Source organism: Neoarius graeffei, chromosome 7 (assembly GCF_027579695.1).
Source record: "Neoarius graeffei isolate fNeoGra1 chromosome 7, fNeoGra1.pri, whole genome shotgun sequence".
NCBI lineage: Eukaryota > Metazoa > Chordata > Actinopteri > Siluriformes > Ariidae > Neoarius > Neoarius graeffei.
In genome coordinates this window covers 30,406,171-30,419,163 of record NC_083575.1, presented here as the reverse complement: position 1 = coordinate 30,419,163, position 12,993 = coordinate 30,406,171, and the positions used below count along the sequence as shown (strand labels likewise).

Below are 12,993 nucleotides of genomic sequence, written 5' to 3'. Positions count from 1 at the left end.
TCCTCAGTCCCCAGAGGTTTACAGACTGTTGTAAAGAGAAAAGGGGATGTCTCACAGTGGTAAACATGGCCTTGTCCCAACTTTTTTGAGATGTGTTGTTGTCATGAAATTTAAAATGACCTAATTTTACTCTTTAAATGATACATTTTCTCAGTTTAAACATTTGACATGTCATCTATGCTCTATTCTGAATAAAATATGGAATTTTGAAACTTCCACATCATTGCATTCCGTTTTTATTTACAATTTGCACTTTGTTCCAACTTTTTTGGAATTGGGGTTGTAGTAGTAGTAGTACTAGTAGTAGTAGTCGTAGTATACTTTGCAGTAATCAGTGAGTATTGAAAATTATATGGAAAAAAGTGGGAAATGGGTTTGGCAGGTCTGCTGTTTCATAAGGCTCATATACTGTAAATGTGGTTATATTTTATGTAATTCTTTGTTTGTTTGTTTGTTTGTTTGTTTTTACTAAATAATAAGAGTCAATAAAAGCCCTGGCCAAATGGGTGGAACTGAAATTCTGAAAATTTATCAGATGTAAATGTAGATTTGATGGAGATGCAGTTTTGATTGTAGTATTTGTTTTTGTAATATTACCAAGTATTGACTAATCAAGATTCCAAAATACAAAATACATGTCTGCCTTTCTGTTTTTCAGCTAAGTTTCCAGCACAAGGTGGGTGTGTTGTACTGTAAGGCAGGTCAGAGCACAGAGGAAGAGATGTACAATAATGAGAGTGCTGGACCTGCATTGGATGAATTCCTGGACCTGCTCGGGCAGAGAGTGCGATTAAAGGGCTTCAATAAGTACAAGGCACAGCTAGATAATAAGAGTATGAACACAAAACATGTGGACATATGTCTTTTTCCTTTATATGCACTTATATGTTATTTGCTAATTGTGTATGCAGTTATGCATAGTTTGATTGCATTATTAATTCCACTTAGCCCAAAACCTGGTTGCCTCTGTCTGGAGGTTAATACATGGCTGTAGATGGATCATCTCTGTTTTTAAACATATTGGTGTATGGAGAAAGGTGAAAGAAGGCAGCTCTTTTTTGCTTTCTTTCATCATAGTTTGCTTTCCAGTAATTTTTTTGTTCTCTATAATTAAGGACAACAAGGCTATTTTTACTGTCCCTCTATTTCAACCTTTCTCTATAATTAATTGGCTGTCATCAGTGGCTACATATAAGCCTTTTTGTTTTGTTCTGCACAGGTATATGATATGAAAATTGAATATATGAATAATTATTTGAAATTGTGTTGTGCCTTTTCTTCATGCCTGTGGCTCATGAGCCTTTCTTTATTACAGCGGATTCTACGGGAACCCACTCGCTCTACACTACCTACAAGGACTATGAACTAATGTTTCATGTGTCCACGCTCCTACCCTATACACCCAACAACAGGCAACAGGTCAGTTATCTTATTTTTAATAATGCCACAAAACTTTTTTTTTTTTTTTAAAAAGGGAAACATCATTTTGAATCTTGGTCAAAAGCTGTGCATTTCTGGCTGTGAATAGGAATGTAAGTGGGTGGATTTATGCGTAAAAAAACACATTGCAACATTTATTAGACAATGCACTCTTTGTTTTCCTCACCTTGACACATGGCTTCTCCTGATGATGATTAGTAGACCTCTCAAAGTGGCGGAAAATCGTAACCAACTTCCAATCACTGAAACAGTAATGAACATGACTGATACCTTAAAATTTAAACATATCAGTGCTAGTAGAAATTGCTTGGAGCTGCATTAGCACCTAGTTGAGTAGCCTCGTCCGAAAAAGTTGTACATAGTAGTACACATTATGGCCAAAAAAGTCAGGGCTCTGTGGAGGCCACTTGAGTTCTTCCACACCAACCTTGGCAAACCATGTTTTCATGGAACTTGTTTTGTGCACAGGGCATTGTACTGCTAGAACATGTTCAGTCCAGGCCCCTTAATTTTTTGAATGGAAATTGTGATGCTACAGCATAGGAAGACATCCTATACATGTTTGCTTCTAACTTTGTGGCAAAAGTTTGGGGAAGGCACAGATATACAGTAGGTGTGATGGGCAGGTGTTCACAAACTTTTGGCCATATAGTGTATATCTTGTATCTTTGTAATGTGGAAATATTGTAAATAAGCTGTAAATATAAAGTTCTGAATGATTATTTGCATTCATTTTTTTGAATTAATTTCTAGCTGCATTTTGACATGAAAAGACAGAAACTGCTTATGTTGACATATTTTAGAAATGTTTTTTGATGCTCATACATATGAGAAGAGACTGAAAATTAAACACTTAACACATTATGAGAAACATCTACCACCACAAAATTCAAATTACTAATTTAAGGTGAGACAATTTAAGTAACCCTCTAGTTAACAATATAACTGCAGAGATGCCTACTAGTATGGATTGGCCGTATTTTGTACGGAAAAGTTACGTAAATACGATGTTACGGCAAACAGTGTTATTCTGTACGGAATTATTATAAAGTCTTAAAAAATTCCAGTGAGTTGTTTTTAAATGTCCAAGCGACTTTTTCAATCCATGCGCGATTCACGGCTATTTATTTTTATGACAACCACACATGCTGTGTGTGACATGCGCAGATTCCGCACATGCTGTGTGTGACATATGCAGATTCCGCACATTTGTTCGCGCTATTTTCGATACGGTAGAATGGCCGTGCATTACACCCAGTCAAAAGGGCAATGGATACGCGCACTGCAAACTGTGTAGAACTGACATTAACATCACTCATGGTGGTCGCGATGACTGCACGTGGCATGTCAACTACAAAAAAAAAAAAAAACCACATGTGGAGTATGCTGAAATGGCGAATCAGGCGGAAAGTAAATCTGGGGGTATCCAGCATTTTTTTACGAAATCTGTGGATGAAAAGACATGGAACGTGACACGTGCTGAAGCGGTGATGGTTGACCTATGCTTGGAGTTGAACTTGCCAATTAGTGCCATGAAATGTGAGTTAAACTTATTCAGTTTCTTTTTACATGTATGATTTTTATTCACTGAAATATCAAACACTGGCTGTACTTCTTTAATTCAAAGTCTTTTCAGTGTTGCAAGTACAAATGTACATGTAGTATGATCAAAAACAGAATTTTATGATTAGTGCTGTTGGGATTGTGGCAAAAAATTGATCATTCCACTGTTTTAAATATAATTATAAATGTCATTTTATTCAATGGCTCTTCTGAAGCATTATGCTGAAGTATTTATATATTGGGACATTAAGATAACAATGTCGGACTCTCTTTGGCATGAAATAAGAATTTTTTATTTTATTTTATTAGAATCCGTTAACAGGTAGAACATTTTTCCAGGCAATATAATATAATACTTTTGAGGAGTTACATTCAATACCAATGATTGGTAGTCAACCGTAATGTCTGCAAACAGGGAACACTATTGTATTTATAAAAATGTGATATATTGTATGCTCTAGAAATTTGTTGAGTGGAAATTCAGTTGAGATGGCTGCTCGCATTTTGTTTATTCAATTCACACAAAACAGTTCTTTTTAATAATTTAAATGTTAAACATATTGGTATATACACCTCTTTATAATGAAAATGTGCATAAATTAATGTTACTGAAAGTCATTCCAAAATACTGAAAAATGTTTTCAAGAATACTGAAATTCAAAATTTGGGGTAGGCATCTCTGTAACTGTATCAGATCAGCAATTAGAATGTTTTACTCCCCTGAGAAAAACTGAACTAACTTCACTAATTTCCACATCAAAATTTTCAACTTGTGTAGTAAATACCTTACCTACATGACTCTTCAAACTCTTCTTCCCTTAGAAGTGGCTATGTACCCAAATCCTTTAAACTAGCAGTTATCAAACCCTTATTAAATCCTGACCTTGACCCCTGTCAGCTGTCTAAATATAGGCCAATATCAAACCTCCCCTTTATCTCCAAGATCCAAGAAGAAGCTGTGGCACAGCAGTTATGCTCATACCTACATAGGAATAACATCAACAAAACATATCAATCAGGATTTACACCTCATCATAGCACTGAGACAGCACTGGTTAAAGTAGTAAATGACCTACTATTGGCCTCTGATCAGGACTGTGTCTTCTTGCTTGTATTGCTTGACCTTAATACAGCCTTTGACACCATTGATCATACCATTCTCCTTGATAGATTAAAAAATGTTGTGGCAGTCAAGGAAACTGCCCTCTTCTGGCTCAGGTCATATTTAACTGATTATCAGTTTGTTAATGTAAATGGTGATTTTTCTATGCATTTAGTGTTCCACAAGTTTCTCTCTTAGGCTCACTGCTTTTTTTATTTATATACGTTATGTCTAGGTAATATTATTCATAAGCATGGTATTAACTTCCACTATTAAACTGATGACACACAGTTGTATGTTGCAGCAAACCCAGATGAGAGACATCAGCTTTATAAAATTGAGGAATATGTAAAGGATATTAGACACTGGATGCTTATTAATTTCCTTCTACTTAATTCTGACAAGACAGAAGTACTTGTACTAGAGCCACATGCAGCAAGAAGTAAATTTTCTGATTACATAGTAACTTTGGATGGCCTTTCTGTTTCTTTATGTGCAACAGTAAAAGACCTCGGGGTAATCATTGATTCCAGTCTTTCATTTGAAACTCATATCGATAATATTACAAGGATAGCTTTCTTTCATCTCAGAAATATTGCCAAGATAAGAAATATAATGTCACTCCATGATGCAGAAAAACTAGTTTGTCTTTTTTTTTTTTTTTACCTCTAGGTTGGATTACTGTCATGCTTTACTGTCTGGATGTTCCAATAAATGCATAAACAAGCTCCAGTTAGTTCAAAATGCAGCCGCAAGAGTCCTTACTAAAACTAGAAGATATGGCCACATTACCCCTATCTTATCCACATTGAATGGTCACATAGTACCTGAGCGAACTTCTTGTCCTTTATGACCCGTCACGTCTACTTAGATCAAAAAGTGCAGGCTATCTGTTGGTACCTCTTATAGTGAAGGCTACATCAGGGGGCAGAGCCTATGCTTTTTGTAATAAATTGATCTTTTATTTGTTCAGGATTAAATGAAGTTTGTCTTTTAGGCATTTTTGCTACAAGTAGGCTACTGGTAGAAGTAGGCTTAACTGGGTCTGTAGCTGGCCAAACCAGCTCTGACCTGGTGTGATGTGACCTCAAGCCACATGGCTAATTTTGTTACGTTCAGCTATTGACCAATAAAATTGATTTGACTTGTCCTCAAGCCACATGGTTAATTTGGCTTGAGCTACTGACCAGTGAAATTTCAAATATTTATTTGACACTATCTTCTAAATATTCGCTAGCTCAAAAGTCTTTTTGGAGTGTGTAATTAAATAAAACCTATGTATTAATTGTTAGAGTGCAGGCACTTACAGAGATATGCGTGGAGGAAGGGTGAGTGCAGACTGTCAACAAAGCCAAATCGGAGTCGGGAAAGCAAGCACGGGTCGGGCGATCAGCGAACAACTTAGACGAGGAAAGGCAAAGAGCAAAAACTGGAAACAGGAAGCGAAAGGTCAGAAACACAAGAAACAGTCAGGAAAGATACAAGGCTTGGTATGTACTGGGCTGGCAGGGCAATACTTCGCAGGGAAGTGAGTGTTTGGGGAGTTTCACTAGGGAGACCGGTGATTGAAGAAATGGATAACAGCTGAGATTCAGTAAGCCGGAGATAGAGGGCGCTGTGTGTCTTGGGAATTGTAGTTCTGGGTGTCCATGTTTGTACTCTCCTCAGCAGGTTTACGAAGATTAATACCATTACTCATTTATTTTTTGGTCAGGCCTATTTATTTATTAATTAGTATAGCATTAGAGAAAGTATAAAATAGAGGTGATCTCAAAAGGAGGACAAATGAGCATCTGTGTAACAACTTTAGGAGAGTGGGTAATGAGGAACTGGAGACAGGCACTGCAATTCAAGAATGTGCTTTTTATCTACACTTTTCAGTGATTTTAGCGTTCACACAGACACACACATGGGGTGATACAGCTCTTTCTGTCTTGGTACTGGCTGTCTGAAAGACACACAGACACACGTTCATAGACAGCTAGCAATTAGACACAGGTGTACCCCGTCACATTTTAGCTGCTGGGTGACTCCTCACCGTTCACAGCTGATGCTCGACCACACCCTCGCTGCCACATACCCCCACCACCTGACTCAGGCTGTGGAACCGTCCAGCCTGCAGTTGACTCCCCCCGTGGGAGAGGTAATCCACCACCACCATCTGTGCCCCCGGCCTGTGGACCACCTCAAATTTAAAGGGCTGAAGGGCCAGACAGCAATGAATGATCTATATGTTGGCATCCTTCATGCGGTGAAGCCACTGGAGCAGGCCATGGTCAGAACGGAGGGTGAATGGGCGTCCTAGCAGGGAGTACTGGAGAGTGATGGCCAGAAACTCCTTTTCTGTGGTGCTATACTTTGATTCTCACATGGACAGCTTGTGGCTAATGTACAGTACCGGTCACTCCTCCCCCTCCACCACCTGGGAAAAAATGGCCCCCAGTGTTCTGTCCGACAGATTAATCTGCAAAATAAAGAGAGAGAAAAGTCAGGATAATGCAACAGCTGTCCTCCACACAAAACTGCTTTTACCTGAGCAAAAACCTGTTCACATGGCTCTGTCTACTGGACCGGATCTGGTGCCTTCTTTTTAGTGAGGTCAGTCAGTGGGCTGGTGAGGTCTGAATAGTTAGGGGTGAACTGCCTGCAATAGCCAGCCAGCCCCAGGAACTGCCTCACCTTCTTTTTGGTCTTAGGTCTTGGGCAGGCCGCAACTGCTGCAGTCTTATCAATTTGAGGACGCACCTGCCTATGACCCAAATGGAAGCCCAGATACTGTACTTCCACCCGCCCAATTGCACACTTTTTCAGGTTTGCCGTGAGCCCTGCATGCCTCAGTGACCTCAGGACAGCCCTGAGATGTTGTAAATGCCACTATCAATCATTACAATAAATAACTGCCATCTAAATAGGTAGCGGCATACGCGTTATGGGGACAGAGTATTCAGTTCACAAGATGCTGAAACGTTGCTTGGACCCCAAACAACTCGAAAGGAAGGGTGACAAATGTGACCCCTCACCGAATCCAGGGACACATGTCAGCTGAAACGAATCCGAGATAATCGCAAAAGAAGCATTTTTTTTCGAAATTTGTGATTTTTGTTTTTTTCCATGTGCAAGTTGAGATCTTGAAGAATGCAATCAGTATTTCAGATAATAGATTGTTTTGTTGGAAAAGCATACATTTTTTGTTGCAAATTGTCTCGTTTTTGTCAGGACTGTAGCCTGCTGGGGGGTGTGGGTAAATTACCATATGGGCCATTCACATGATGATTTAAGTCTTTTGGTTTTTTTTTTCGCGAATCAGCTGTATGATGCGGGCTGAGCGCATGGCTACTTAACTGCATACAGGCATGTAATTTCACTATGGAATGAGCAAGCTAAACAGAGCGCAGAGGAGCTGAAAACCGCGAAGCAAACAGACACACGGTATTTACATCGGAGATAACCATTTCTAGCAAAAAAACCCGCAACCTCGTTTTCCAGATTGAATGGAATACTTGAATGATCGGATGATACACGGACCGTTCTAGGATTACATTCCATAGGAGGCATTGGTGTGTGCAAGGCGCCGTTTCTCTTTCTGATGGGGTAAGTTTATTAATCTAAGGCTGTGTGGTTATTTTTGCATGTAACGGAGAGTGTTGTGGTTTGGTTAAGCCTAGGTCACAACCGGACGTACGATTTTTTGGCCGTGTGATTTTTGGCGTTTCACAAATCGCTGCGTTTTTTTGTTGTTGTTGTTCATGGAGAAAGACGCGCGTTGGCCGTAAGTTTGTCTTGCAACCTGAAAAAACGTAAGCGCCCGTAGAGTTTGTTTGACATGACAAAGAACCTCTGCAGCCGGTCTGTGGCTCGAAAATCAGCGCATCACACGCACGCTCTTGTGCGTTTCTTGCGTTTTTTGCATGTAGACCGGCCGTAGGAGTGCGTACCGTACGGCCGGTTGTGACCGAGGCTTTACATGAAACTAGTGTTGTGTTAGTTGTGTCATCATCGTGCTATCTTTCTTTCTTACGGTGTGAGTAATTTTTCAACCACAAAACGTTAAAGTATACTTTAGGACTTATTTTTGTACTTCATAATTGTGTTGGGCATACTTTGCATGGAAGGAAAATTGACGTGGTGATCTTTGTTTACATGAAAGTAGTATCGTGCTAGCTAGTAGGGGGTAGGGCTTTCCTTAAGGTCATGCAGATGAGCACCATTATGTGCCCGCCCTACACCCAGAGTAGCTGAGATGGAAAACTTTGAGGGCGATTTTCTCCCTTTTCTGTTTTAAGAAGTATACACTTTCAAAAGGCCACACATTCTTCAAATATTGTCAGATCTCCACATGGAATGCATCATTGGAAAGCTTAGAAACTGTACTTTCTGAATCTGTCAATAACTCAAAATGCCCCCGGGCAGACATGTGTCCCTGGATTCTGTGATCTGCCACAAATGTGTGTAAACCAAATGGAGTAGAAAAAGCAATTTTTTCGTGGAATAAAGGAGTCGAGTCAGATTGACATCTGCCAATGTCCCTTTTTAAAATCCAGTGTCAAATAAAAGCGAGCCATGCCTGACCGATTGAGCAGTTCATCAATGCGAGGCATCGGATATGCATCAAATTTAAACACTGCATTGACTTTCCTATAGTCCACACAGAACTGAACTGACCCATCAGTCTTGGGAACAAAGACCACCGGGCTGCTCCAGTCACTGTGCGACTCCTCGATTACACCCATCTCAAGCTTGGCCTAGAGTTCAACCTGAACCATATTTTTCTTGTGCTCGGGGAGCTGATACGGGTGGCTGCACACCACCACCCCTGGGGGAGTCTCAATGTGGTGTTCTATGAGGTCAGTGCGACCAGGGAGGGGTGAGAACACATTGCAGAACTCTTCCTGTAACCTGATAACCTGTGCTCTGTGGGATGGTGAGAGGTGGTCTCCACAGGGGACTGGGGTGAATTGGGCCACACTTTTTGGACTTACCTCGGATCCCAACTCTGCCCTCTCTAGAACTACCATCGCCAGAGCCACAAGAACCTTCTGTTCCCACAAGTTCAGGCAATTGAGGTGGTAACTTTGACATGTGTCACCTCTGTCTGGATGTTTGACCTCATAATTCTCATAGTTTGACTCCTCATAGAGCTTTTTATTTTATTTTTTCTCCTTTTTTCTTTTTCTTTTTTCTTTTTTGTGTGCGTTTGTGTAGTTTGGTGATTGCTTTTGTCCGCCGGTGGTGGTGTAGCTCCGGACCCAGTTTTGGGCATCGGTTCTCTCCAGGCCTTGGTTTGCTGTGGGTAATGCCTGTGCTCCTAGCTATGGACTGCAGTGAGCTTGTTGCTCATTTTAACATTGTGGTTGTCCAGCACTCTGTGCTTTAGTGCTTGGCATGAAGTTCCGAGCAATGTTGCTCGGTGGCATTGCGGTGACTGTGCAGGTGGTTTGGGACATACCAGCACTCTGCATGGCAGTGCTTCTGTGCTCTCTTTGTGGATCCATGGCGTGGTGTTCTGAATGATGTTGCCCGGCGGCATCGTGGCGGCTGTGCTGATGGAGTGGGACTTGTTTTCGTGCGCCTTTTGGTGGGACTGTGGCTGCTACATCATTGGAATGACATCCTGACCTCTATTTGGTGGACTTTTTTTTTCTCCCTATAATTGTAAAGTGACCTTGGGTTTTGAGAAAGGCGCTATATAAATTGAACTTATTATTATAATAATAATAATAATAATAATAATAGTCAACTTCCCCAATTCGCCATGTGACCTGAAAGAGCCCTTGCCACTTGGCGAGTAATTTTGAGCTTGAGGTAGCATTAAAATGAGCACTTTATGTCCTGGTGCAAATTCCCTTAGCTGTGTCCCTCTATTGTACAGGTGGGATTGACGTTCTTGGGCCTGTAACAAATTCTCCTGGGTTATGTGACTCAGTGCATGGAGTTTTGCTCTCAGGTAAAGAACATACTGAATTTCATTTTTGCTTTGAGAAGGCTCCTCCTCTCATTTTTTTCTAATAATGTCTAAGACTCCACGGGGCTTGCGCCCATACAGTAATTAAAATAGGGAAAACCTGGTAGAGGCTTGAGGGACCTCACACATTTCAAACAGCAGAGTCTCAGTTTTTAGCATCTCTGTGAATTAACTTATGAATCATGTTTGGTTAAAGCGTTCAACCAGCCCATCTATTTGCAGATGATAAACACTAGTACGAATCAGTTTAATCCCCAATAATTCATACAGCTCGTATAGTATGTGTGACATAAACATAGTGCCTTGATCAGTCAGGATTTCTTTCAGAATCTCAACTCAGGAGATAATGCAGAAGAGTGCCTCTGCAATACTATGTGCAGAAATATTGCAAAGAGGCACTGCTTCTGGGTATCGCATTGCATAATCCATAATGACTAACACAAAGCTGTACCCGCGTGACAGATTGATCTAATAGCTCTACAAGATCTATGACAATTCTTTCGAAGGGCAGCTCAATTAATCAATTAATGCTCACAGAGACTCAGTACATTCCCGCTTGTGTCACACAGAGGTGATGCATGTCAAAGTTACCACCTCAGTCGCCTGAAATCATGGAAAGAGGAGGTTCCTGTGGCTCTGGCGATGGTAGTTCTAGAGAGGGGAGAGCTGGGGTTGGAGGTAAGTCCAAAAAGTGTGGCCCAACTGGCGCTTTTGGTATGGCTGCTGGATTTACCAGCTGGCATTTACGACAAGCTGCACACCACCTGCGAACATTGGTGCAAATCCCTGGCCAATAGAAATGAGCCATGAGATGATTTAGTGTTTTATCATGACCCAAGTGCCCAGCCATAGGATTATGATGGAATAAAAATTCCCTACGATTCTTTGGGACCAACAACTGTGTCGTCTCTTCCTTTGTTTGAGTGCCCTGCATCACACGATGCAGCCTATCTTTAATAATACAAAAATATGGAAAGGAAAGCACAACGTTAGGCTGGAGAGTTTGACCATCAATTACTTTCACTTGGTCAAAAGTATGCCTCAGAGACTTGTCACACGTCTGTTTCAATGGGAAATCCCCTGAGGGATTCCCCAGAGAGAGAGGAAGGGTGGGACCCTCCCCACTCTCCATGTCATCATTATGCAGAGCTGATGCGGACGGCCCTGGGACCATCTCCCTAGCTAACGTTGTGACGGGATTCCCCCGTGATGTACTTCTGCAGGACCCACCCACTACTGTTTTATTAACCCTCTGGGGTCTGTGGGTATTTTCTGGTACCCTCATGATTTTGGCATGCTCTGATGTTGTTGTCAATTTCAACAAATCTAAGCAGCATTTTCAATCATATGACTTTTTTGTATTCAGCACAAGTTCAGCTACAATAATGTCTGTGTAGTATGTACGTCATGATTGTACTTAAAGAAAAAAACAGATAAATGAAAATGTTGTAAAAAGCAGTGTTAGGACTGTGTTGGAATGTGTGAAAAAACATTACCTTACCCATCGTGACAAACTGTTTTGGTTCCTTGAGGTGATTCTGTTCAGTCTTCAGAATGTATCAAGTACAAAAACTTAAATCAGCTCCACTGATTTGGACAATTAACTGGCCATCAAAAAATTATGTCCTATTGTTTTGGGATAAAGGGTTGGCAGTGGGAGGGGTATTCAGTAAGAAGAGTAAAAAATTCCATTCCATTCAATGAGAAGAGTGAATACTCCTCCCACTGCCAACTCTTAATCCCATCAGGTCAAGTGATCAAAACGGTTCATCACAATGGGTAAGGTAACATCCCCCCCCCACACACACACATTCCAACACAGTTCTAAAACTGCTTTTTACAACATTTTTATTTATCTGTTAGCTTTTTTAAAAAGTACAATCATGATATACATACTACATAGATATTTTTGTAACTGAACTTGTACTGAATACAAAAAAGTCATATGATTGAAAATACTGCTTAGATTTGTTGAAATTGACAACATCAGAGCATGCCAAAATCATGAGAGTGCTAGAAAAAGATGAAGAAGAAAAGAGAGCAAACAAGTGCCGGTACACATTTTGTTTCCTCAAGAAGCACTCAAAGATTACACAGGAAATTTGCCTGAGTAAAATTTATTCAAATTGAAGGAAAGTTTACTCTATGCCTTAGAAAGTTGGTCCCTTTCTAAAAAGATTAAAAGTTACTCTTTTGATAGAGCTGTTTTTCCAGAGTCAATTCTCCTTAATTCAGTGTTAATATTTTACTCTTTGTGGTGGTATTTGACTCTAGGCAGTGTGTCTTGAAATTAACTCTTGTACTATTTTACTCTGTTCAGAGCCACAACCAACTCTGTTACTTTGTTACACAATTACTCTGTAATGTTGTTCCCACTCCAAAATATACTCTCTAAACTCAAAAAAGAGCAAAATTAACTATTTGAGGAAAATACTTTTAACTCTTTAAAAATTGCTCAGTCATTTTTCCTGTGTATGCACTACAGTGCACACATATCAACCGAAATGCTCATAAGAAACAGAAGGAATATTTACATTCCCTCAAGTTGATTCTCAGCTGAATTGAGTTGAAGTAAAGAAAAAAGTCACCGCTCATCATCAGTGTCACAGTTCTCAAGACTGAATTGACTCACTGTCCTGAATCATGAGTTGAATCACTGTCCTGAATCATCCGAAGCACCTCCTGAGCATAAAATCGCCGTTCCATCTTGCAACAAGTTTTACCTCCAAACAGGTCGCCTAAACTATGGCTGACATATTTTATCCTGTTTACAATGGGTGTTCCCACCAGAAAAGAGAAACCAATCAAAACTGAAAGAGTGAAAGTGATTATCATGCCGTTACCATGCGAATAGTCTTTTATGAATGCATACGTGGACTCTCAGTGCTCTGAGTCCGGTGTGATTGAGTAAGGTGACAAGCTTTAT

The 12,993-nt window shown here is 40.3% G+C and overlaps 1 protein-coding gene across 1 annotated transcript in view; it reads left to right on the top strand.

Moving 5' to 3' along the window:
- Positions 1–12,993, top strand: part of LOC132889218 (signal-induced proliferation-associated 1-like protein 2) — a 246,877-nt gene that overhangs the window by 99,855 nt on the left and 134,029 nt on the right. The window contains exons 5-6 of the mRNA XM_060925482.1: positions 659–833; positions 1,316–1,419. Coding sequence (XP_060781465.1) covers positions 659–833; positions 1,316–1,419 — 279 coding nt within the window. The remainder of the gene's footprint in view (positions 1–658; positions 834–1,315; positions 1,420–12,993) is intronic.